The sequence below is a fragment of the Tiliqua scincoides genome, chromosome 8 (genome assembly GCF_035046505.1).
Source record: "Tiliqua scincoides isolate rTilSci1 chromosome 8, rTilSci1.hap2, whole genome shotgun sequence".
Lineage (NCBI taxonomy): Eukaryota > Metazoa > Chordata > Lepidosauria > Squamata > Scincidae > Tiliqua > Tiliqua scincoides.
In genome coordinates, this window is record NC_089828.1 from 15,488,008 (window position 1) to 15,515,120 (window position 27,113).

The 27,113-nt window shown below is 45.1% G+C and overlaps 1 protein-coding gene across 12 annotated transcripts in view; it reads left to right on the forward strand.

The window, feature by feature from the left end:
• GRAMD2A (GRAM domain containing 2A) overlaps positions 1-27,113 on the forward strand; it is a 59,576-nt gene that overhangs the window by 26,467 nt on the left and 5,996 nt on the right. For 11 of the 12 annotated variants that reach the window (XR_010794825.1, XR_010794824.1, XR_010794823.1 and 8 more), the window contains 9 exons: positions 6,042-6,143; positions 6,586-6,643; positions 9,123-9,195; positions 13,353-13,456; positions 15,485-15,583; positions 21,358-21,429; positions 22,326-22,388; positions 23,399-23,555; positions 26,670-26,772. Coding sequence is in view for 1 of the 12 variants with exons in the window: in XM_066636153.1 (XP_066492250.1) it covers positions 6,042-6,143; positions 6,586-6,643; positions 9,123-9,195; positions 13,353-13,456; positions 15,485-15,583; positions 21,358-21,429; positions 22,326-22,388; positions 23,399-23,555; positions 26,670-26,772 (831 nt within the window). In the remaining 11 variants the exon portion in view is untranslated. Of the gene's footprint in view, positions 1-5,101; positions 5,342-6,041; positions 6,144-6,585; positions 6,644-9,122; positions 9,196-13,352; positions 13,457-15,484; positions 15,584-21,357; positions 21,430-22,325; positions 22,389-23,398; positions 23,556-26,669; positions 26,773-27,113 lie in introns of those variants that run through there. The other variant, XR_010794831.1, reaches the window with a different exon arrangement.

Genomic DNA, 27,113 nt, shown 5'->3' on the forward strand with positions numbered 1-27,113 from the left:
TGAGCGTTTGGATTGCAGCACTTCAAAGGTAGTGGGGATAACCTTTTGACCTGAACCCGTTTGCTGTGAGTTTTCCAACAGCCTCCTTCTGCATCGGTTAACTGATAACTCAGGTTGTTGGGTAGATACTGGGCCACAGGCAGGACTGTTGGCAAAGCCAGCTGAGGCTGAAATAGGTTACTCTGTATGGAGCACTTGTGTCCCCAGGGTGATAACTGGTGCATAAGCAAATGCTGACTTTAGGTAGAACAAAATCTCTGTAGGCCTGGGTTCACAGCCTCCTGCATTTCCCTCCCTGCTTCAAGCTGGTCAATGCTATTGCAGTAGTCCAAGGGCTTTTCTTGTGGAAGCAAACCCAGCACAGCATCCAGCTCTGGTTCTTCGAGGGCATGAACGATGCCCTGTTGCAAACAGCAAAGAGTCTGTTGGCACCTTAAAGACAAATGCACTTATTGCAGCGTAAGCTGTTGTAGACCATGGCCTGCTTCATCAGATGCATGACATGTATTTGTCAGGCGTGGGGGGGGGCAAGTCTTGTGACAAGCTTTAAAATGTATACAAAATAAGCAACCATGGCAATTCGCAATACTGTAACAAAATTTGGTGACAATGTTCTCACTTCCTATGTTAATTAATTCTGTAATGTGCTAGAAAACATGAGACCAACTCGTGAACGTATGTGCTGACCTCTTGAGGATTACACTTCATGTGTCCTGTGAAGTAGACTATAATCTGTGGAAGTTCATGCTGCTAATATGCAAGTAAGGCCCCAATCCTGTTGCCTGCCAGTCATGCCAAAAAGCACACGCTGAATCCAGTAACCCGAGGAGTAACCCGAGGGCAAATGGGAGTAAGTATAAAACATATATACTTACCTCCCTGTAAGCCTTGGGGCCACCTATGGGTCTCCTTGGACATACACCACATCTTATGGTGGTGTATGTTCAAGCAGAGAAAAGTGGTTGGGAGTTTTGAAATGGAGGGGATAGAATCCAGTGAGTGTCATTGCCACTAGATCAACCCCCTCCTGCCTCCTCTCTGCACCTAGTTCCTCTCCCTTCCCCATCCAGTTATGCCCCCAGTCCTCTCACTTCCTCTCCCTGCTCATCCCCTACCCCCACTGCTAACTAATAATAATAATAATACAGGTACTTATATACCGCCTTTCTTGGTCGTCAGATTTCTCCTCAGATTTTATTTGAGGCGGTTTACAAAGGCAGGCTGTTCTAAATCCCCGTAGGGATTTTTACAATGGAAGAAAGTTTCTATCTTTCAAGAACCACAACATTTCAGATGGATCTTTCTGATCTGGTATCACATTCTGGCCCCCGGTTTCCTCCCACGCAAGCTGACAAGCAGCTCCTTCATCTCTCACATGGAGGGCAGCCAAGCCACTTCTTCGTTCACACCAAAGAGCAGGTAGAATAACTCGGCTCGGTTTGTCAGCTGCTTCAAGGTCTCACCGTTCACGGTGCCGGTGGCCTTGAACTGGTGACCCGCGGATGTTATCTTCAGGCAAACGGAGGCTCTACCCTCTAGACCAGACCTCCTGCCCAGCTCTAATCAGGTCTGGTGCCCTAACTAACCAGGTCAGGTGGGTGCAATGGGATCCGGTAGTGCTTGCAGAATGGCTGCCAATGGAATGCTGTGTGCACCACTGATAACCATTTTATGATGGCACAAAGCCACTGTTGTAAACTCCTCCTCCCTTTCAGGGAGTCTTTTCAGGGTGTCACAAGTGCCGTAATGTGTGATTCTGCTACAGACTTTTGCAGCTAACCTGCTGAAAGTACTTGCCAAAAGGTTTTTGCCTCACATTGCATATAAAGGTATATGCTTAAAAAAAGATTTGATTGTACAATATATATTTAGGAAAAAAAAGATGTAATGTGTAAGTGGGCCCAAAGGCCTGCTTCACAACTTTACATCTTCTGTACGTGTGCAGGTTGCACATGCTGGATGTTTGGGTATGCCTTCTATACCCACAGTGAAGAATCACGTGGCACCTGCAAGACAAATAGATTTATTGGGGGAGGGCTGTGGCTCAGTAGTAGAATACTTGGTTTGCATGCTGAAGGTTCCAGGTTCAATTCCTGACGTCTCCAGGTAGGGCAGAGAAAGATTTCTGTCTGAAACTCTGGACTACCATTGCTAGTCTTATGTTGGATTGCGCCCTATGTGAAGTTTAATTTACTGTTGGCAGATCCAGTGGTATGGAGGGAAACTATAAAACCATGGGGTCCAAAGGCTATGAAATCCAGGTATATAATCTGTGACATTTCTGTGACAATCTCAGATGTATATGTAATAAGTGCAATGGCCGACCAAGATCTCCAGCAGCTCATGAATTGTTTAAGCAAGGCTTGCCAAGACTTTGGACTGACAATCAACCTGAAGAAAACACAGGTCATGGTTCAGGAGGTGGACTCACCTCCCTGCATTGCAATCTCTGCAACTGAGCTGGAGGTTGTCCATGACTTTGTGTACCTTGGCTCAACAACCTCTGACACTCTTTCTCTCAATTCCGAGCTAAACAAACGCATCGGTAAAGCAGCTACCACGTTTTCCAGACTCACAAAGAGAGTCTGGTCAACAAGAAGCTGACAGAACATACCAAGATCCAAGTCTACAGAGCTTGCGTCCTGAGTACACTTCTGTATTGCAGTGAGTCCTGGACTCTTCACACACGACAGGAGAGGAAGCTGAACGCTTTCCACATGCGCTGTCTCTGCTGCATCTTCGGTATCACCTGGCAGGACAAAGTTCCAAACAACACAGTCCTGGAACGAGCTGGAATCCCTAGCATGTGTACACTGCTGAAACAGACGCCTGCATTGGCTTGGTCATGTTGTGAGAATGGACGATGGCCGGATCCCAAAGGATCTCCTCTATGGAGAACTCGTGCAGGGAAAGCGCCCTACAGGTAGACCACAGCTGCGATACAAGGATATCTGCAAGACGGATCTGAAGGCCTTAGGATTGGACCTGAGCAGATGGGAAACCTTGGCTTCTGAGCATCCCGCTTGGAGGCAGGCTGTGCAGCATGGCCTCTCCCAGTTTGAAGAGACACTTGGCCAACAGACTGAGACAAAGAGGGAAGGCCTGTAGCCAGGGAGACAGATTACACTTGCTCCCAGTGTGGAAGGGTTTGTCACTCCTGAATCAGCCTTTTCAGCCACACTAGACACTGTTCCAGAACCACCATTCAGAGCGTGATACCATAGTCTTCCAAGACTGAAGGTTGCCAACAAAGTGCAATGGCCATTTGGCACAGTACTCCTAGCTTTGCTAATGCAATTCCCCCAGTGGCATATCTCATGCACCTGTGTCTGTGCCGTATATATTGATTTACTACTGACAAAAGGAGGTACTTCTTCCCATACTATAATTGTTCTGTGGAATTCATTGCCACCAGATGTGGTGACATCCATTTGGACAAATTCATGGAGAACAATGACTACCAGTCATGATGGCTGTGAACTACCTCCAGATTCAGTAGCAGTAGGTTCTGAATCTCAGTTGGAAGGGAGCAATGGAAGGGTATGTGTTTCTGTCCTGCATGTGAGCTTCCAACTGGTGGGCCACCATGAGAAAACAGGATGATGGACAAGATGGGCCTTTGGCCAGAGATTTTGGTCTTGTCTCTTACATACCTAATGAGTTTAAGTACCCTGTTCTCTGCCTTCTCTCAGCCCATGTCCTATCTGGTTGATGCAGTGTGGGTGCCTGGACTTCAGAGGACAGATCTCTCCTAGCTCCAATCAGGTTCTTGAATGAGGCAAACAGGATGATGTGGAATCTGGATGCAGGCCAGCTCTCTCTCTCTCTCTTTCTCTCTCCCCACCTCTACTTAAAACAATGAATGTGTTAGTCTTTAAGGCACAATGTGGTTTGTTTTACTACTCCGTTGTGGTTGGGTGCTGCTGCCCTTGAACTGTGAACCTACTTAAAAAAAAAGTTATTAAAATGCTGCCATTTGTTAAACACAATATTTGTGTTTTGCGTGTCTCAAAGCACCAATGCTCAATCTGCAATTCAAAATAACAGCCGTGTGTCCCTGGGTGCTTTCTAGTTCCACAGTTATGCTCAAATTCCAGCAAGTTTTTGAAATGTGGAGTGTTGAGTTTTGTGTAAGTTATGAATGGATCGGTGGCATCTCTCTCCCTCTTGTCCTTTCACCTGTTTAGCATGGGATGTTAAAGTGCAACATAAACTTTTCCCTGTTTGTGGCTGACAGGAAAGTGGGTTTCCGTTGTTCCACCACATGCAACTATTTGTGCAGCTTTTATTTCGTCATCAGGCCTTTCATGTTTAAAACTTCCGTCTGCTCTGGTACAGAGAATGCATCTCTTTCAGAAGGAGGTGTGCTAAGTTGTAAGGCCCACAAAGGCACTCATTGTGTAGTGTTTTTGACATCACCAGTGGCAAGGGACACATTTCTTCCACCACCAAGCCAGCACAATTTTTTGGTATTGGTTTTTTTTTGGGGGGGGGGGAATTTTCCCAGAGTGAAAACTGTCTGCTGTTACCACAATAACACTCAATTGGCCCTTTTAAACACAAACTAGATCACCATATCCTGCTGAACGAATGTACTGCTACTTCCAAAAAGTTGTGCTGTTTTTTCCCTCTATTGGAATGTGGAAATAATACTCTTGCATGCTGTGATGTGGTGGCAGACTTCTGGTTGCAGGTTTTCCAGGAAAGCACTTTTGAATTACTCACTAAACCATTAATCTGGAGCCTAAATCTGCACTCATGTCACAAGGAAGGTCTCTGTAACGGACTCCTTATCCATCCCTTAGTTGCCGAACATATGGAGCTCGTACCATACTGGAAGGTACCTGAACCCAGGGTCTGCCCAAATCACCACTGACACCTAAGGCAGTGTACCAAATTCTGCCCCCACTTTACCCAGCAGTGCACCAGCTGCTGCCTCTGCCACTTTTCCTCCTCCCTGGATTAAGAAAGGAAGAGGAGAATGGAGCAGAAGAGGAAGGGAGAAGGGAATGGTGGGCTAGAATGTTGCACCATAGTTCACCACTCCTTTCCACCTCTTTCAGTCCATTTCCCTCTTATTTTTCTAATTCAGGAAGGAGAAGGAAGGTCAGAGGTGGACTTGTACCAGGTCAGCTACAAACTGGTACACTTGTATATGGTACCTTCCTCTCCTAGGCAAATTGATCTGTTGGATTCTTCCAGCTTGGCCAAACCTGATGCCTATTCTGCTGTTTCTTGTTTTCTTTTTGTGTGTATGTGATATATATTCATGACGCATCTCTTCCTAAGGGCCTCCCCCACTTAGCCCATCAGATGTTTTGGAGACACATTGGCTAAATAGGTATTAATGCCTCAGTGTCTACTTTACATGGGAATCTTTGAAGCCTATGGTTGGGTTGTGTATTTCTGTCTCAATACAGAAATATGTCTGTATTATTAAATATGTCTCAATACAGCCAATATGGCTGGCTGTGATTTCATTGTTAACCTATGTATTCATTTCACTTTTGTATCTTGCTGGGGGGGGGGGAGGCTTTGCACATCCCCTCTGCGACACTAGAGTGCACATTTCTGTTTGTCTTTCCCTACCGACAAGCCAACAACAAAATCTCCGCTCCTCATACATTAGTTATTTGGTTTTTTCAGTGTTGTGACAGAACAGGAGGTGGCCTATCATGAAAGGGAAAGTGACTCCTTCTTTTTATCAGAAAAAAAAACCTTGCATGTATAAACCCGTTCCGTTGCTCCTCTCCCATTGTTTGCTGTAGCAGACAGGAGGTTAGAGATTTCAGATGCTCTTTACACCAGGATGTTTGACCATAGTCTGCCATTTCCTGGCAACCAAATTCTTCTGCAGAGAAGTCCCTTTGCAGATTCTGTGTAACTTATCAGAATCCTGGCTTTCAGTAAGACCAGTTTAGAACTTTGCAACTCCCTATATTGCCTGGGACCTCTGCCTGTGGACTGACACCACCTAATGGCCTCTTTCTCCCTAGAGAACTAAACACGTTCTCCCTGCCTCTTTTTTTTTCTGTCTGCAGCACAAAACCAATGCATGAAAAAGCAGGGCCCATGCACAGCCTGGACAAGCTAGAGGCATTGCACAAGGACAAGGAAAAGAGCTTGGATTCTCCAAATGGCAGGTTAGTACGATTTGCTTGGATTTAAAGAAAGAAACACAGTTCCTGGAAGAACGTTCATCATTTTGTTTTTTCTCTGGGATAATATCTACTTTCCTGGTGTTCAGGAGTCAATCAGATTAGTGGAATAACCTTAGCAATGTAGCTTTGTGAGCTGGGACTGGCTGGAGTAAGTTAACATTTAATGTGGACATTTTCTCATCTAGTTCAGCTTGTAATTCTTATGCTGACCTTTATCTTGCCCGTAAGGTAAGTGAGCATCCTTATCCTCATATTTCAGATGAGGAAGCCTGAGGTTGAGGGGGAGTTGCTTACCTTAGGCTATCTAGGTAGCTCACATAAGAGTCAAGGCAGAAACTTTCTCAATTGTAGTGTGGTTTCTTAGCTGCTGTGCCATGCCAGCTTTCTCACAGCTATGTCAATGGGATCTCCATTTGTCTTGCAGCCTGCACCTGAGTGACGCTGTAAAAGAAGAGGAGCTAAAGAAATGTCATCGAGAAGTGGTGAGTCAGAGAGGGGCTTGGCTTTGCTCTGCTGCTGCCATCAGCCTTGATGGCCTTCTTGGTTGGGGTCAGAGAGTACCAGGCATTGCCTTGTCCTGCTAAACCAGTAGTTCTCAAACATTTTAGCACTGGGACCCACTTTTTAGAATGGCAGTCTGTCAGGACTCACCAGAAGTCATGTCATTAACCTGGAAGTGATGTCATGGTTGGAAGGGACATCATCAGTCAGGAAAATTTTTAATATCCCTATGTGACAAAATCAAATCAATTAAGTAAGTACAGGGGAGATCCCATCTCCAAGGATTCTCTCTGTGGTTTCACTTTTCTGCGGAGGCAGCCCTCTGTGCACCCTCCAGAAGCTCTTCTGTGCCCCGCAGAGGCCACACATGTCTGCCTGCAGCCTCTGTGGACCTGCCCTTTATAGATACCAGGGCACCATTGTAAGTAAATTAAAAGTTTACAGTAAGTATAAGTTTAAAAAAATTATTTAAAATAAAGAACCACCCTTCTGGCCCTCCCAAATAGTTGCTGATTTGTTTTCAAAAAATTTGCCAAACATCCCAAAGGCTGCAATCCTATCTACACTTACTCAGGAGTAAGCCCCATTGACTCTCACTGTTAAAGCATATACATAGTAGTCTGTTAAAAGTACTGATCTATAACATTTCACCAAATGCAGTCACATGCCATGGTAGCAGCAAATCTACTAGACAGTCATGTGTCGCTTTGCGACAGGGATGCGGACTGGCAGCCCTATTGTCAAGCAAGGGTTGACACTCTATGAAGCCTCAGAAGACATGGGGAGCTGCACACACCCCCTGCCTTTAGAAGCTATTTTGAGTCTCACAGAGTTGAAATGCCCAAATCACACAAGAGAAATGACTTCTGGTTTCACGTCTATTGCGTGATTTGGGCATTCTGACGCGTGCTGCCTCTGCGAGGCTCAGAAAAGCCTCTAGAGCAGGGGTCCCCAAACCCTGGCCCGGGGGCCAGATGCGGCCCAAAGCAAGCCTCTATCTGGCCCGCGGCCAGCTTCTTGTGCCCTGAAAGCCCCTGGCCCACTTTGCCGAACATGACTGGAACTATGCTCTGGCTGCATCTGAACGGTGTTCTAAGGCCAGAGAGGTTGAATGAATGAGCCCATTCATTCATTCATTCATTCATTCATTCATTTATTCACACATCTAAGTTCCATCTCTAATTTATTTATATAAATTTTATATTTAAATTTTGTTTCCGGCCCTCAACACCGTGCCAGACATTTGATGCAGCCCTCTGGCCCAAAAGTTTGGAGACCCCTGCTCTAGAGGCAAGGGGAGCAGAGCTCCCCTCAGCTTCGGAGGCTGGGGTATGTGTGCAGGGACCAGCGGTGGTGTTGCATATGCGGCCCTTTGTTGGTCGGAACATTACATAGCGGCAGTAAAATACACATTGAGATGAATGTGAACCCACCTGAAACTGGCTTGCAACCCACCTAGTGGGTCCTGATTCAGTTTGGGAAACACTCTCTAAACAAAATGCTGCCTCTTCTGTTCTGATCCTGCTGCTTCCACCTTGGCCTGAGATTCGCCAGAGCCCAGCCTTATGACAGCTGTGTGTTAACCTTTTCCTTGCTTTTGGTATGTTTACTGCTTTATTGCAATGTTTGGAGGTTCATGTTCTCAGCTGCTCCGATGGAGGGTTAAAGAGCTTATCTTGCAAGAGGCAGCAGGTTTCAGGTTGCTCTGGAATAGCCACCCTTCAATATGTGGGGTAGCGCAGATTCTTTGGCAACAAGTGATTAGTGGGCTTGAGGGCTATCTGTTCCTGATATGACTTTATCAACTTTATCTTACAGTCTTATCATGTCCAAGGCTGTAAAACTTTTAATAAGTAACTAGAAAGTATGGGATCAAAGGTCAACATGGTCCATTAAGCAAGCACGGTTTCTTTGACAGGCCTTTGCCAGATTTAGATTTTTGTCCCCTTTTGGCAAAAGAAGTATAGTTTTGCTGAACCCAAATTACGTTATTTTACAGTCAGATTTAGAGCCCAATCCTATGCGTATCTACTCAGAAGTAAGTCCCATTAGAGTCAATGGAGCTTACTCCTAGATAAGTGTGGATAGGATTGCAGCCTCTGGTGTGTGCACACAGATGTGCTTTGAAGAGAGATAATTTCAATGAGAAGCACCTCCTTTCGGGGTTGGGGGGGGGGAATGTGTGGAGGCCTGGTCCTCCTAGAACCACACTGGAGATTCTGGAGGGAAGGAGGGAGGGGTTAATGTTCCTCTCATGCTTCCTTGTCTAAGTGATGTGTTCTCTACCTTGTTCCCTGAGCTCTGTGTAAGAGATTCTGTGTATGTATTTCCTTCCTTTCTTTTTATCCCCACCAAGAATGCTAAGCCTGTGCTCACACCATTGTCTGATGCCTGCATCTTGGCAGCATCCCCAGGGAACCTGTCTTATGTCATGACTCCTTGTGTCCATTTTATCTCCAGGCTCCGAATAAATACAACTCTCAGTACCACAAGTTATTCAAGGACATCCCCACTGAGGAGAGCGTGTTGAAAGGTGAGTGGTCAAAGATGCTTAAAGGGACCTGGAGAAAGGGTCCTCCTTGTGGGAAAGAGAGAAAGTGACATGCTTGGAGCAGAGGGAGCACAGCAACTCCTGGTCAGGAACTGATACTGAAAAGATGTATGATGGAGCTGTCCCTCCCATTGCTGTATACACTCTTCTCTGATCAGAAAGGTTTTGCAGATGTAGAAAACAGAGAGAGTACTACAACTACGACTCCACTGTAGAATCTCTGTGGGTTAAATTACCAGGCTTGTGCGGCGATGTAATGGGGGCGTGCTATCGTCCTCCAGACCAGAAATCGGATGGGGACCTTGAAATGAGGAAACAGATCAGGGAGGTGACAAGGAGGGACAGGGTTGTAATCATGGGGGACTTCAATTATCCTCATATTGACTGAGTCAATTTGTGTTCTGGTCACGATAAGGAAACCGGATTTCTTGACGTGCTAAATGACTGTGGCTTAGAGCAGCTAGTCACGGAGCCCACCAGAGGACAGGTGACTCTGGATTTAATATTGTGCGGTACGCAGGACCTGGTTAGAGATGTAAACGTTACTGAGCCATTGGGGAACAGTGATCATGCTGCCATCCGTTTTGACATGCACGTTGGGGGAAGAATACCAGGCAAATTTCTAACAAAAACCCTTGACTTCCGACGGGCAGACTTCCCCCAAATGAGGAAGCTGGTTAGAAGGAGGTTGAAAGGGAGGGTAAAAAGAGTCCAATCTCTCCAGAGTGCATGGAGGCTGCTTAAAACAACAGTAATAGAGACCCAGCAGAGGTGTATACCGCAAAGAAAGAAGGGTTCCACTAAATCCAGGAGAGTGCCCGCATGGCTAACCAGCCAAGTTAGAGAGGCTGTGAAGGGCAAGGAAGCTTCCTTCCGTAAATGGAAGTCTTGCCCTAATGAGGAGAATAAAAAGGAACATAAACTGTGGCAAAAGAAATGTAAGAAGGTGATACGGGAGGCCATGCGAGACTATGAGGAACGCATGGCCAGCAACATTAAGGGGAATAATAAAAGCTTCTTCAAATATGTTAGAAGCAGGAAACCTGCCAGAGAAGCGGTTGGCCCTCTGGATGGTGAGGGAGGGAAAGGGGAGATAAAAGGAGACTTAGAGATGGCAGAGAAATTGAATGAGTTCTTTGCATCTGTCTTCACGGCAGAAGACCTCGGGCAGATACCGCTGCCCGAACGGCCCCTCCTGACCGAGGAGTTAAGTCAGATAGAGGTTAAAAGAGAAGATGCTTCAGACCTCTTTGATAAATTAAAGATCAATAAGTCACCGGGCCCTGATGGCATCCACCCAAGAGTTATTAAGGAATTGAAGAATGAAGTTGCAGATCTCTTGACTAAGGTATGCAACTTGTCCCTCAAAACGACCACGGTGCCAGAAGATTGGAGGATAGCAAATGTCACGCCTATTTTTAAAAAGGGAAAGAGGGGGGACCCGGGAAACTATAGGCCGGTTAGCCTAACATCCATACCGGGTAAGATGGTGGAATGTCTCATCAAAGATAGGATCTCAAAACACATAGATGAACAGGCCTTGCTGAGGGAGAGTCAGCATGGCTTCTGTAAGGGTAAGTCTTGCCTCATGAACCTTATAGAATTCTTTGAAAAGGTCAATAGGCATGTGGATTTGGGAGAACCCGTGGACATTATATATCTGGACTTTCAGAAGGCGTTCGACACGGTCCCTCACCAAAGGCTACTGAAAAAACTCCACAGTCAGGGAATTAGAGGACAGGTCCTCTCATGGATTGAGAACTGGTTGGAGGCCAGGAAGCAGAGAGTGGGTGTCAATGGGCAATTTTCACAATGGAGAGAGGTGAAAAGCGGTGTGCCCCAAGGATCTATCCTGGGACCGGTGCTTTTCAACCTCTTCATAAATGACCTGGAGACAGGGTTGAGCAGTGAAGTAGCTAAGTTTGCAGACGACACCAAACTTTTCCGAGTGGTGAAGACCAGAAGTGATTGTGAGGAGCTCCAGAAGGATCTCTCCAGACTGGCAGAATGGGCAGCAAAATGGCAGATGCGCTTCAATGTAAGTAAGTGTAAAGTCATGCACATTGGGGCAAAAAATCAAAACTTTAGATATAGGCTGATGGGTTCTGAGCTGTCTGTGACAGATCAGGAGAGAGATCTTGGGGTGGTGGTGGACAGGTCGATAAAAGTGTCGACCCAATGTGCGGCGGCAGTGAAGAAGGCCAATTCTATGCTTGGGATCATTAGGAAGGGTATTGAGAACAAAACGGCTAGTATTATAATGCTGTTGTGCAAATCTATGGTAGGGCCACACCTGGAGTATTGTGTCCAGTTCTGGTCGCCGCATCTCAAAAAAGACATAGTGGAAATGGAAAAGGTGCAAAAGAGAGCGACTAAGATGATTACGGGGCTGGGGCACCTTCCTTATGAGGAAAGGCTACGGCGTTTGGGCCTCTTCAGCCTAGAAAAGAGACGCCTGAGGGGGGACATGATTGAGACATACAAAATTATGCAGGGGATGGACAGAGTGGATAGGGAGATGCTCTTTACACTCTCACATAACACCAGAACCAGGGGACATCCACTAAAATTGAGTGTTGGGCGGGTTAGGACAGACAAAAGAAAATATTTCTTTACTCAGCGTGTGGTCGGTCTGTGGAACTCCTTGCCACAGGATGTGGTGCTGGCGTCTACCCTAGACGCCTTTAAAAGGGGATTGGACAAGTTTCTGGAGGAAAAATCCATTATGGGGTACAAGCCATGATGTGTATGCGCAACCTCCTGATTTTAGAAATGGGTTATGTCAGAATGCCAGATGCAAGGGAGGGCACCAGGATGAGGTCACTTGTTATCTGGTGTGCTCCCTGGGGCATTTGGTGGGCCGCTGTGAGATACAGGAAGCTGGACTAGATGGGCCTATGGCCTGATCCAGTGGGGCTGTTCTTATGTTCTTACAAAAACCTGCAAAACATGTTAACTGGAGATGGAACACGGGAATTTAGGCTTGACACGAGGGAAAATTTCTTTGCTGCAAGAGCTGCCCAGCGCTGGAACAGTCTGACTCATGCATTCGTGAGCTATTCGTAGTTGGAGATTTTCAAGCGGAGGCTGGATGGCCACTTGCTAGGGATGCTGTAGCAGTCACCTGTGCTAAGCAGGACTTGTTAACTTCTAAGGTCCTTTCCAACATTCTATTGATTCTAAGTACACACACCTTCAGTTCTCTAAACAAAACAAAAAACCCTTTCTCTAGTTTTTGTTTTACTTGTCATATGAATATAGGACGCTGACTTATATTGATTTTGATCATTGGTCTATCAACTTCAGTCTTGTCTGGGCTGGCTGGCTGGCTGGCTGGCAGGCAGGCAGGCAGCTCTCAAGGATCTGAGACATGGATCTTTCTCAAGACTGAGAAAGATGCATCAGACATGCCATTTATTTAGTTAAATGAATTGCTGCATCACCTGCATCGCAGCAATGGAAGATGTGCCTGGCCCCAACTAGGCATAAATGCCCATTAACAGCCCTTTTTATTTTAGTTTTGTCATGCTGATCTTCCTCCTCTTCCTTTTCCCTCTGTTGCCCTTCAAATTTCAGGCAGCTGTGTTGGTCCTTTAGAAAATATCCCAAAGTAACAGTAGGCTAATGCCTTTTAATGAGGACCAACTAAAGTGTCATGAAGTAGTGACAGTGAAGTAGTGAAGAAGTTTATGTTCCGCAGAACTCTTTTCAAGCTGGATTTTAAACAGGGAGGGGGGAGAGAGACAAGGGGGTCAAGAAAAATAAAAAAGATTTTCCTGCTATAATTTTCCTGCCCACCTCACCCCAGCAGTGCCTTTTCTAGTGGCTGTCTGCTGGTGTATCTTTTTAGATTGTGAGCCCTTTTGGGACAGGGAGCCATTAGTTATTTTATTTTTTTCTGTAAACCGCTTTGTAAACTTTTTGTTGAAAAGCAGTATATAAATACTGTTAATTAATAATAAAATAATTTTTTTTTTAAATTTGTAAGACTCAGAGCAGGACCTTTGTCTGTTTTCATTCTACTTTCTCTTCACTGTATACTGGACTTCAATTGATATGGCTTGCTTTGGGAGAGGGTGTTTATAGAAATAGCAAGATTAAAACAATCCACCATGCTGTGGTATCTGCCTTTCTTACAGTCTGCTCCTGTGCCCTTCAGAGAGACATTCTTATTCAAGGCCGACTCTACATTTCCCCAAACTGGCTCTGTTTCTATGCAAACCTTTTTGGGAAGGATATCAAGGTATGTTAATGCAGGTGCACTTGTTGAACCTTTTGCAAAATTGTGCGAGAATTTGGAAGGATTGTGGAAAGAACTACAGAAGAGGCCTAGTGGCAGGGGCTGGAGCTTGGAAATATACTTTCATGTTATGCTGCATTTGCTATCCACTCTCTTTTTTATCACTTGTAGTTGTCCTGGAATTGTGGGCTTGGTGTCCTTTTATTGTCTTCATCAGTGCTGAATTGGCAATTGCACAGCTGAACCAGTACACACTCTGATGAATTTAATGCATTATGCCCCAAAGTGGAGGGGGTGCAACAGTGGCAGCAGTAGGCATTAAGACAGGATTGTGAAAAATCTGGGCTCTGGAATTATGTTCTTCAGCAAAAACTAAACCTGAGGAAATGAAAGAGGTATAGATTAATGAATGAATTGGCACAAATTTGCCCCTGACAAAAGATGACAAGTGAGGGTGTGACAATGGAGAAAAAAGGGCAGGACAATGGCTAGGAAGGAGGATGCTTAAAACTTTTGTGTTCTGCATAACTTTCCAGATTTTGTGCACAATGATTGCTCTAAGGCTTGTTTTTTTACTAAGACACAAGTGTAAATGGGTCATAGTGACAGTGATATAGGCACTGCCAGCTTTTTCACATGTCACATTATTTTCTGCAGTAGCTGGTTGGGGTGCTTGATGGTTGTATGAACCAAAAACAGTCCTGGGAGAAAATAGATGGATTTTCATGCAGGTGTGTGATAACATTACAAGGGCTGACCAACTCATGAGATCAACCAAGGCACTTGCCTCAGGCAGCAGATTGAGGGAGGCCACCTGCCTCCTGCCTGTCATCTCCTCCTCCCACTCCCTGGATATTAAAGGAAGATGGGAATGGAGCAGAAAAGGAAATGTGGAGGGAAGGACAGTGGCAGGCAGTGTCTCTCTGACACTCGACCTCTACACTGCTGGCTTTCTTCCTTTCTTTAATTCTTGGAGCAAACAGCTTCAGAAGCAAAGACTATCTCTGTGGCATGCTGAAGATTATAAGAGAACACATTGATGCAGTCCAGCCTTTCTGCTTGATTTCTACTTTTGAGGTTATGTGGTAAACACAGCAGCTGATGGGTAATTTTCTTCCATATTTAGAACTGACTTCCTGAAAACCATGCTGAATGGCTGAATTATTTATATCGACAGCACTACTTATTTAAATAGACATCACACGGGAAGGAGGCTGCTTCCACTCTCCAAGCTGGGCATGTTTAGTGGGACTTCTCTGTCATTGCATTAAAAATAATTGTACCCTTGAACTTTTTTTGTGCTGATTTCTCTCCTTTATAATTGGGGGGGGGGGTGGCCATGTTCAAATTAGACAGCATGAGAAAATTTCAGATAAGTGTTCAAAAACAGCTCTGGAGTTGCTCTGGGTATGACAGTACCCCCTATCACTGGCACTATCCAATAGATACCCACCAAATGTACAGTTACCGTATTTCAGACATGCAACCATGATTGATTGATTACAGCAGTCACGGTCACACTGCTAGGAGCTATTTTGAAGCTTTTTCATGGGTACAGGTTGAAGTGCTGTGAGAAGCTGCAAAACTGGTTTTGTTGAACACTATGCTGGGATAGAAAAAATGGACACATATCACGTAGGTAATAACTGTGTGATCAACCCTTTTTAAAGTCTCTACAAAGTCTTGAACTGTCTGTATGCAGACCCAACATTCCATGCTGGCACGGAGGGCAGAACCAGGATAGGGAGCAGATATTCTTGGAAGTGGAATATTTTTCATCACTGAATCATTTGGTTGGAAAAAAACCCCGAAGGCTCCAAGCTGTGATCCTAAACATTTTGACTTCTAAGTAAGCCTTGGTGAAGGCTTAAAGTAAATCAACATGTCTTACTTTCAGGATAACCACAACTAGGATCTGGGTAGACAGGAAAAGGTAACCAACAAACCCAGGTGATTGTCTCATGTGAACCTCTAACTTCCTCTCCCATCCATGAATGTGTGGCAACTAAGCACAGACCTTTTGCATTTCAGGTTGTTATCCCTGTTGTTTCTGTCCAACTGATAAAAAAGCATAAAACAGCTCGGCTGTTGCCAAATGGACTGGCTATCACCACCAATGCCAGCAGAAAGGTAAGTGAAGTGGGCCAAATTTCTGGGCATTATCTTGTATATTACAGCACATATCTTTTGTTGTGTATGTTTTTTCACCTTTAAATATTTACCTAGTCAGATGAAAGGCTTTTACAAGTAAAAGTGAAAGGCTTTGGCAAGTAAAGATGTTGCATAGGAAGTCCAAGGGACATCAACTGTACAGCTTGTACAACTGTCCCATGAGATTTGCTCCTTTACTTTGAATGTGAGAAAGCAAGTCAATAGGACTGCACTGGGATATACAGTATTTGAACAAATTAAGCTGCCTGAGCTGTACCGTTGGTCTACCTGGCTCAGGACTGTCTGCACCGACAGGCAGTAGTTCACCAGGGTGTCAGATAAGGCTAGGAACAACTATTGCCTGGCGAGATTGAACCTGGGACCTTCTGCATGCAGAGCATATGCTCTGCCACTAAATGTTGGCCCTTTTCCTAATCAACGTGTATGATATGTTCCTAGAAGGACGGCTGCTCTCTTCAGAGGTACAAGGTTTATTGTGTCTCCTCTTTTGGCTTCCTATCTTATCATAGTAGCAAATGCCAGGCATAGACTAGTGGAGCAGTTTACATTCTCTCCTTTCAATAAAAGGATTAGTCTAAGGCTTATAGCGGGGATGGCGAACCTGGAAATTAGAGGCTCACATGAGGTTTCTCATTTCCACTGAAATTCCCAGTCTCTGTGAACTGTGCTCCCTTGTAACTCTTTGTTTAGTCTCAGCCAGTTCTCCATGGGCTGTATCATAAGAACATAAGAGCAGCCCCATTGGATCAGGCCATAGGCCCATCTAGTCCAGCTTCCTGTATCTCACAGCGGCCCACCAAATGCCCCAGGGAGCACACCAGATAACAAGAGACCTGCATCCTGGTGCCCTCCCTTGCATCTGGCATTCTGACATAGCCCATTTCAAAAATCAGGAGGCTGCACATACACATCATGGCTTGTAACCTGTGATGGATTTTTCCTCCAGAAACTTGTCCAATCCCCTTTTAAAGGCATCCAGGCCAGATACTGTCACCACATCCTGCGGCAAGGAGTTCCACAGACCAGCCACATGCTGAGTGAAGAAATATTTTCTTTTGTCGGTTCTAACCCTCCCAACACTATATTAATGGATGTCCCCTGGTTCTGGTGTTATGTGAGAGTGTAAAGCGCATATCTCTATCCACTTTATCCTTCCCCTGCATAATTTTGTATGTCTCAATCATGTCCCCCCTGAGGCGTCTCTTTTCTAGGCTGAAGAGGCCCAAACGCCATAGCCTTTCCTCATAAGGAAGGTGCCCCAGCCCAGTAATCATCTTAGTCGCTCTCTTTTGCACTTTTTCCATTTCCACTATATCCTTTTTGAGATGTGGCAACCAGAACTGGACACAATACTCCAGGTGTGGCCTTACCATAGATTTGTACAACGGCATTATAATATTAGCTGTTTTGTTCTCAATACCTTTTCTAATGATCCCAAGCATAGAATTGACCTTCTTTACTGCCGCCGCTCATTGGGTCGACACTTTCATCGACCTGTCCACCACCACCCCAAGATTTCTCTCCTGATCCGTCACAGACAGCTCAGAACCCATTAGCCTATATGATGACTTGGGGGTTTCTAAGAGCTGTCTTTTTTGCGGGTGGGAGAGAGGTGTCTCCTCGGGATAACATGGTGCTGAAAGTACCCTGGGCTATTGAAAGAGAATCAAAAATGACTGGGCTGATTCTCTTGTTTGTGAAGTTACGAACTCTGCTTCAGTAGTTGTCAGGTGCTTTCTTTGGCCATTTACTCTGCAGATGCAACAGTTTGGAGAAACACCATGAACTTAAATTGCGCAACAGTTTGGAGAAACGCTATGAACTTAAATTGCATGCTTATGTAGACCATCATCATCATCTTAGCTAACAGCCAACTATACCTAATGTTTTCTTCATCCTCTATATTTGTATGACCCTTTAAAAATATCTTCATCCTCTTGGCTCTACTAGATAATCCATGGCAGGCAGTTATTTTCTTAGTAATTGTAGTGCAAATGTTTGAGTTGCTTTTTTCTTTCTTTGTTGCATGAGAAGCTGTTGCACTGTTCCATGTTATCAAGTGCCCTTTAGTCCTCTTGTTATATGAAAAGATAGCCAGGTGCCCAGCAGTCATTTTAGAAAATAAAATCTGTTCTAACTTTTTGCTCTGCCCAGCACACTCTCCTTTTAATATTTCCTTGATATGAATGGTTCCATGTATTTTTTAATTTCTACTCCTATTGTACAGTTTTGAGTTGTTTGTGCCTTACTTTAAGGTGGGATAGCCAAGTTAACAGCCTGAGTGCAACATAGTGGTCTACTGTTCCAGTACACACGTAGGATCTGCCTTTTGCCACTGAAAATGTGCCTCTTTGGATCTAGTAATCCAAACTGCCTGGATGTCCCGGGCACCTGTTTGTCACCATTCAGGGCTTCTCTGTCTGGATGAGATGTTTCCCCCTGCCTGCTTTTGGCTTATCCCTTTCCTAGCAAATCAAGGGTAGGATTAGGATCTTTAAAAAAAAAATAATTCCAATAATACACACATAAGCATATATAATATCCGTGGTCAGATCCATAAAGATGATGCATATACATCCAAAAAGATTTGGTGTTTCCAAATCTCATCAAATTTATCTAGAATTTGTTGACTTCTGAAAGAAATAAGTTCAAATATAGAATGAGTCCTTAAACCTTGGATCCAGTATAAATGCACAGGTTGTGATTGTTTTTCCAAGCTTTAAGAATATAAAATTTTTTAACCTTTAAGGCACAAAGGATCTGCCTATGTTGATCTTCTGCCATTCTCCATATAGATGGCAAGTAATTTAATTATATATGTATATCAGTGAATTCTAACATTTGGTTTATTATTACCCTCTTAATATTACTTGCATCCAAAAAGATCACAGTACACAGTACATAGGATTAGGATCTCTCTCCCTCAGCTGTTATTAATATTCACATACCACTTTTCAGCCAAGTAGTTCACAAAGGGGTTTTTGTAGCAAAATAAATCAGTAAATGGTTCCCAGTCTAAAGGGTTCACAGTCTAAAAAGAGGTGCAGAAGAGACACCAGCGACAGCCACTGGAAAAGACACCATGCTGGAATGATTGCTGGCATCATCCGTGAAATGGCCAATACATTACAGTTTGGGGGCTTGTAAGATTATATACAAGCCCTGGGGGCTGGGAATAAGAATAGGCCCTCAGTTTGGCTGTACTTGTCGTAAGAGGCGACTAAACAGCCAGAGGGTAGATGGGACTCATCAGCCTGGGAAGGCAGCTCATCTGAGAGAAGGAAAACTCTGATCCCAAACCTCCACTGCCTTGTGGCTACATCCAGTTATGGAAAAGGCTTCAGGAGTCAACCTCGAGGCAAAATCCAGAGCCGGAGTCCCTGAGGCAGTTCATGGCTGAATACAGTCACGTTCTGGCAACTCCTGCGACACCGCTGGAACCAACCGTATTGGCCTCTGCCTTTCCATTGGACCATTTCAGCGACGTGGAGAGGGGGGATTTGCTGCATGGGTAACAGCCTATCCTCCATACCTACTTTACCCAGGCTTCGCGCACTGGAGAGGACACTGTGTTCCAGAACCACCATTCAGAGCGTGACACCATGGTCTTCCGAGACTGAAGGATGCCAACAACAAGATTATATATCTTCTAAAGCTTTATTGTTAATTTTTTTCCTGGTAGTTTTGTAAGCTACTCCAAATGGTAGAATGGTAGCTTATGGTAGAAGAGCAGCATATACATTTTAGAAAGAAAGAAATGCTCTAAGAGGATTTCTTGCCTAAGGCAGGGGGTTGGACTCGTTAACCTGTTAGGTTCCTTCCAACTCTATGATTCTATGAAATATGCCTGCCCACTTCTTGTGGCCAACTGTGGGACTGATGGTACTGCCCTTTCTTGAACAGGGCATATTAGGTGCTACATAGGAGGCTGCGTTCTGCAGGCCACTGGTCCATCTAGCTCAGTGTTGTCTACGCTGACTGGTAGCAGCTCTCCAGGTTTTTGAGCAGGTATTGCCCAGCTCTGCCTGGAGATGCTACCAGGGATTGAGTGCACGCAAAGCATGTACTCTGCCCTGAATTGCAGCCCCTTTCCTAAGTGTGCTGGGGACCAGAGCACTAGGGATGGAGGAAATGGAAATCCTGGAACTGGGTTTAACCACACCACCACCACCTCACCCCATGAGAGAGAGAGAGTGGCTAGGCACTTGCAATACAGCTGCACTTGAAAAAGACTGAAGGCTGTGCCTTCAGTGGAAGCCTCCAACATGCAGGGTCAGACAGAATGCAAGTTTCCACACCAAATTTCTACAATTTGAATGTGGCTTTTGGGCGCCTGCCCTTTGAATTTCCCTTTCAGGGTTTTTTGAAATTGAATACCCATTAAAGTTTCCAGGCACAGGCATGACTGCCATTCCAAACCACCCACACAGATAGGTGGGATGCAGATGGCTTGTGGGGAAACCCCACCCTGTTGGCTCAAAGCCTGGCTTGCACTGCACTGGCAGTGTGGGTTGTTGACACTGTACGAGGTCAGCGTGGGCAGTCCACTTGCTCTCTGCTTCACACTATCTTGAGTGGGATGGGCACTTGCTGTCCTTGAGACATTGTAGGTGACATCGTTGGGGATTGTTCATGGCTGCAGTAGATCCTAACATCTCTTTCCCCCTGTTGCTGGTGTGAAGAAGGATACCGTGTCTTCTCTAGCATTCAAACAGCAATATCATGATGTTGGGAAAATTGAGTTTCTACCCTACCTGCTTAGCATGTCCATTACAATGGAGTGCCAGGTGCATTGTGACAGTATAGGAACCTATTGAATAGTGCCTGACATAGCTGGAGATGCATAATGTGGACCTGATCATAGTTCTGTGTTATAGTGTGTGTTTTTTTTGGGGGGGGGGCTTTCGATTTATTTTGTTGGTGACTATTTCCAACTGTGTTATTGTAGCAGCAGCTTTTAGTCTTTTTTAATTTATTATAAATAAATATTTATATAATGCTATTCAAAAAAGAAGTTCACAAAGCAGTTTACATTTCAAATCAGATAATCAAACGGCTCCCTGTCCCAAAAGGGCTCACAATTTTAAAAAAAGATGCAGGCAAGACACCACTCTGGGGTGTTGGGGTGAAGTGGGACATTTATTCTTCGAGGAACACCACTTGAAAAAGTGCCTCTTTGCTCTGCTAGCAGGGTAGGCCCCCTCCACGCACACACCCTGGATGCCAGCAGGAAGCATGCCCTCTGCCACAACAAATACATTTACATTGGTTCCACTTGGTGCATAAAAAGTGTTATTTCAGGGTTCTTCACAATGCAGATCAAGCACGTTCCTATAATGAACAGAACAAAATTCTGTCTTTGTGTTTTCACTGAATCTAGAGAGTCAATAGCAAGTCCTAAAATAATGTAACAAGGTGAAACTTTGTAGGAGAAAAAGAGGAATATAGACAACCCTGCCTCTCTTTGTTTGATTTCTGTACAAAAGACTGGTTTGAAGAATCTGGGGCCTTGTGAATCTAGCTTTATTCTGATAAGTTCCTGTGAGTCTATCTGATTGGTCAGTTGGGGTGCTTGACCTCTGTGCATCCGTCTTTTAAATGCTGAACTGATGAACCAGCTTCTAGCTATTGGTGTACAGACAGAAGCCCAGGTAGCCTCTTCCCCAAATGCACCGCCACAAGACTTGCTGCCTGGGCTAAGATTGCTCACTGCTTCTTTGTTTTATTTCCAGTACATCTTTGTGTCCCTAATCTCGAGAGACAGCGTGTATGATGTGCTGCGGAGAGTCTGCACCCACCTGCAGGTACTGGGATGTCTGCTTTTCACCTCTTCCCAGTCAAGAGTCCTGTCCAAGAGTCCTTGCTAGGTTATTGGCTGAAGTGGAACTCTTTTTAATCTCGATAAAGGGTCAAAAGGCCCAAGTTATGACATATTTCTTCTTGTTTTGTTTGGTTACTTGGTCTGTCTGTTGTTCTGTATTGTCTCTTTTGTGTAATTTTTAGATAAGAGCTGGTTCTTAAATCGCCTTGGAAGTTTTCCCCTGCAAAAATCAGCTCTCTTTAAAATGCAGCAAACCTCAGCTGTAAATAAAGTTTGTTGTGTATATGCCTGGCTTTAAGTTTAAGGCTGTGCTGTGTTGAATGCAAGAACAGTCTCAAGAGAGCTTTAGAAACTCTCCACTATGTCATCTTTAAATGTTCAGGACACTCATGTGAACGAGAAATGTGCAACAAAAAAATGAGAGGTAGAGGAAGGGTTAAGCACCATTCATCGGCTATTAACACACCTCTGTGATTGCAGGAAGATATTGGGATTCCTGAATTGTCACCAGACTTATACTTCCATTCTTATTGTGTGTGTGCTTCCCCTGATCCACCCCTAAAATGCAAACTGTGCTTCTTGCAATTCTAAGAATTATTTTAAGTGTCATGCAAATGACTTGCCAATGACAGTTGGAACTTTACCATTTTGGTGGTAAGCTTTGCTGTCAAGCATGCCTGTGCAGGATGATCTGAATAAGTTTGTAGAGAAACCTAGGCTAAAGAGAAACTTCTTTGGGGCCCTTAGTGCAGTGCACATAGTGCAGTGTGGTATGGGAGTCTTTCAGGTGAGTTGGCCTTTCTGTTTTGGGTTTCCCTTTCTGGTCAAGGCGGTCCCTGAAGGCACCACTTGTAGCAGTGACCTCTCTGTTCTCTACAGGTTTCAAGCAAGAAGAGTTTGAGTTTGAAAGAACTGACGGAGGAGCCAGATACAGTGGCACTGGTAAGACCCAAAACTAAAAAGGAAGTACAGGTGTCTGCCCCCATATCCATGTGGGTTCTGTTCCACGCCTCCCCACAGAAAGGGAAACTTGGTGTTAACATTTAGTTAGTCTCCCTCTAGCAAGGAAGTTACTTTGTTAAAGCAAGAAACACCCACACTTCCAGTACAATTACACAAAAACTAAGGTACTGTAATGGATGTAGGGAAAGGGTTCGCAGACCCACAGATAACTGAATTGGTGGATACAGGATCTGAAATACTGGGGGATGCTTGTACCCAGAGTCAGTTGCTCTGAGAGTTTCTGAAGAGGACTAGAAGTGTTGGGGAACCCTAAAAGATTTGTGTGAGCCACCCTTTGCTCCAAAGCTATTCCAGTCTGCTTTCCTGCATACAAGACAAGGCTACTGCCTCCAGTCTAACCCACTAGGATAAAAACCAGTTCCAGCTTTGTCTATGGCAGCCTTTTAAAGATTTGGAGAAAGTTAACAAGCGAAGAGATTGGGATTAGGCCACAAGATCCAGCATACTTCTTCCTTCCCATCTCTGGAGCACTTTCTCTCCTCCTCTTTCTTCCTAGTGTTAAATGTAGTTTCACCTTCTTTATATGCACTGTTGCAAACCATAGCTAACAAAACCCATGGTTCTCTTTTGAACTGAGAATTGCAACATGGCTTGAAGGTGGGGTTTGCAAGCCACGCCTTTTAAGGGAACCTGGTTTGTGTTAATCGTGGTTTTCATCAGTGCGCACATAACATTTTTCATTGTTTCACATTGGGAAGAAACGGAAAGGGCAGGAAGCATGTGAGCCTGCTGTTGGCTTCAGTCTCTTAACCATGGTTGACCAGCATTATACCTATTTTGGGCCTCTGCTAATTACTTAGTTCCAAAGTACTGAAATAGAGTTTCAGTCAGGGGTTTCCCCAGCCCTACCTGGAAATGCCAAGGATTGAACCAGAGGCAGAGCATGCATTCTGCTGCTGAACTATGGCCTCTCCCCATACCTTTAACAGGAGGTGATCGTTCCAGAAGTGAAGTGGAGGAAAGGGTCCTCGGCATCTCTCTCCCTCGCCCTCCCGGATACAGGCTTCCAGTGCATCCACCGGGCTTCCATCAGCAGCCTCAGCACAAAGGAGAGTTCTTGCAATTCTGAGGAGCCCTTGGTATCAGGTATGGGGCAGTGCAGGGAAGCAAGGTCCCAGAGCCTTTGACTGGGAGCTTTAGCATGCTCATGTACATGAGCAGGAGGCAGGAAGTCTGGTCTAGAGGGTAGAGCCTCCGTCTGCCTGAAGATAACATCCACAAGGTCGCCAGTTTGAGGCCACCGGCACCGTGCGACCTTGAAGCAGCTGACAAGCTGAAGCCGAGCTTTTCCATCTGCTCTGAGCGTGGGAGGATGGAGGCCAGAATGTGAAGCCAGATCGGAATGAAACACCTGGACTGTTGTGGTTCTTGAAAGACAGAACCTTCTTTCAATTGTAAAAATCCCTACGGGGATTTAATCAGCCTGCCTATGTAAACCGCCTTGAATAAAGTCTTGAATAAAGACCAAGAAAGGCGGTATATAAATACCTGTTATTATTATTATGTACATCACTCTAGCTGACCACTATGGAAAGTGTTTCCAGGCCCAGCAGTCCCTGCTCAGGACGATTGACAGCTGTGCCAGTGGCAGCACAGATTGTTCAGCTATTCCAAGGACAGTCACATCCCCATCAAGCTAGATAATCTCTGTAATGCTGATCACCCCCTCGCACAGCTCTTGAAAACCGCCATGTGTCTGATATGCACAGATGGCCATAATCTCCGTTCAGACCTTGGGGAGCACGCGTTGTCCTTTGCTTCAGATTCCAGGCAGGAACAATCCATCCCTTTAATGAGAGATGGATAAGAATGCATTGTTTCAACCATTTGGTATAATACAGCCAAAGAATATAACTGTAATGGTTAGGACTGACTCAGATTGATATTGCTGAGCAACTTCTGCAGCATCTTGATATAACTCTGGAACAACAAGGCATTTCCTTACCCCCCCACCCACCCACCCCCCAAAAAAAGTATTTATAGAGCTTTGTTTCCAGAAGAGTAGGAGTGCTTGCCAAGCTTTGCAGGAATATTAGCAAACCTGTAATTGCCCTCCAGCCTAAACTGTCTTGCTCTCAGAAACTTTTGATAAATGTGCATCTGAAACCTTCAGCTGCTCCAGTGTGTCTCCAGTCTTTCCTTCACCTATACCTGGATACAGATCCAATATCCTGCACTGAAGGCAAGGTGGTAGCAACAATATCCTGTGCTGCCAGGCTTAGCAGACAGCCTTGTTCCCCAGGAGAGGACTGCCAATCTTTGCTAAGGGTGCCCACAAAGGCGTAAGTCAGTTTTGCATGGGCTTCTCTACTCCATGCACCTGACTTCTGGGCATTCTGCTGTAAGACAGTCCTGTTTCCCTCTTCCTTTTTTAAATCCAGGGTGCTAGTGGACAGATAGGAGTGAGTACCCCTCCCCAACTCCATCAGTCTGCCCCAAGGCAATCTGCCTCATCAACTACCTGGATGGACTTGCTCAAAAATAAAGCAGTGTTTTCTACATTCATTGTCCCCCCCCCAACCGTATTAGTTTATAAGTTATGAGAGACATTTTTGAAAACCACAAAGTAGCCCATTGTGTTGTGCTCAGTAGTTCCCAGGTCCTATGAAATACTGTGGGCAGTTGAGCCAAGGAATGTTGGGGCTCTGTGGTAGGAAGGAAGGGGAGGGACCTTGGCTACACTGTACAGAGAAGTCCATAGGACTCTTTTTTTTTTTACTTTTGTACCCTCCACCCTCAGCTCTTGCTACACAGCAAGAAAGCACTCTGAGAGCTGATGCTGTGTAGCAGCTAAGAGACAAGACTCTGAACCATGACTTCCCCAGTTCAAATTTCTCCTCTGCCATGAACTCACTGGATGGCCTTGGGCAAGCCACTCGTATAATAACAATAATAATAACAATAATAATAACAACAACAACAGGTATTTATATACCACCTTTCTTGGTCTTTATTCAAGACTTTATTCAAGGCGGTTTACATAGGCAGGCTTATCTAAATCCCTTATTAAATAGGGATTTTTACAATTGAAAGAAGGTTCTTTCTTTCAAGAACCACTACATTCAGGGGTTTCATTCCGATCTGGCTTCACATTCTGGCCTCCATCCTCCCACGCTCAGAGCAGATGGAATAGCTCGGCTTCAGCTTGTCAGCTGCTTCAAGGTCGCACGGTGCCGGTGGCCTCAAACTGGCGACCTTGTGGATGTTATCTTCAGGCAGACGGAGGCTCTACCCTCTAGACCAGACCTCCTGCTCAGCCTCAGTCTTCCCTATCTGCAATATGGGGATGATAATTTTCGGCATACAGGATGGTTGTAAAGGTTACATCAGCAAAATACATGTGAAGCACTTTCACACTCAGAAAGCACTACTACGCAAATTCAAAATGTGGTTGCTATAATTCAGGACTGGCAACCAGACCTGAATCTGAACCTTTTAGTGCAGTGGGCGATGCTAGCTCATCCATGCCACGAATGAGGAAGCTTGTGTCTGTTGGGGGGGGAGGGGAGATAGCAGACTTGGGGTGGCCTTCCAGCCCTCCACAGATGGAGCCCAATCAATCCACTTCCCTACCTACTTATCTTGCTCCTTTCTCTGTGTTGTCCCTTAAGCAAATCGGGAGATGTGGGCCTGCACTTTCTGTTTTGTTGGAAAGGATCATATTGGATGAACAAGGTGAGGAAGTAAGGGGCTGGATTTTTCTGCCCAGGTTTTGGGGGGCTGCACATGTTGGCATTTGATGATGATGGATCACACTGGGTTGCCCTTGCCAGTGGGGGAAGGTTTTAGGAGGCTGAACCTTCTCCTCTCCCAGACCCTACACAGCACTATAAAGCTCTTCTTCCATACTAATTAGAGCCCTGAATAGGAGTGCACCGATTAGGGTCTGCAGTAGTTTCTTGCAAGTTCTTACTTGTAGCTTACTTAAATGCAGAAGTTTAATCATGATAAGTATATTCCAAGCATGTTTTACCCAGTCATTGATTTAGAAGTCTTCTGTACTCTTTCATTTGTATGCTGAACTAGTTTGCAAAAGGAAAAGTTCAGAGGCCTCCCAAATCAATGATGGGTTAGAACATGCTTGGAATATGAACCAAAAATCCTTTTGCAACACACAAGGTGTTCTATCCTTCATCGGCCATTGATCCTCCAGTGATAATAAATAAAAGTATATTTTGAGTTTCTCTGCTTTTGTTCCAGAAAGTGCAATAAACACTGAAGAAGAGGAATTAGAAGTGGAGCAGAGCTACAAAGCAGAACTGAGACCATCTGACTATCAGCTGCTGAAAATCTTCATTGTGTTGTAAGTTTGGTGTCATGGTTGTATCAGGACAGAGACAGGTATTCAGTAGAGCAGTGGTTCTCCTATTCTCAGGGAGAGTTTGAGCTGTAGTAAGTGTGTGCAGGGGTGGGGGGAAGGCAGCAACAGCAGAGTCAGTAAAAGTCACAATCGTGACCACTCCTGGTTTTGCAAACGAAAAACCAGAAGTGGTTGCGATTGATTTTGAGGGTCTCCACAGTGTGGGGAGACCTGCAGAGGCTGGTGCGGGGGCTCCCCACAACCCTGGGAGGCTGCTGCAGGCTCTGGTAAGTGGTAGCAAGCCCCTGCGCCTCTCCAAAGTGGACATTGTTGACTTCTCCCCA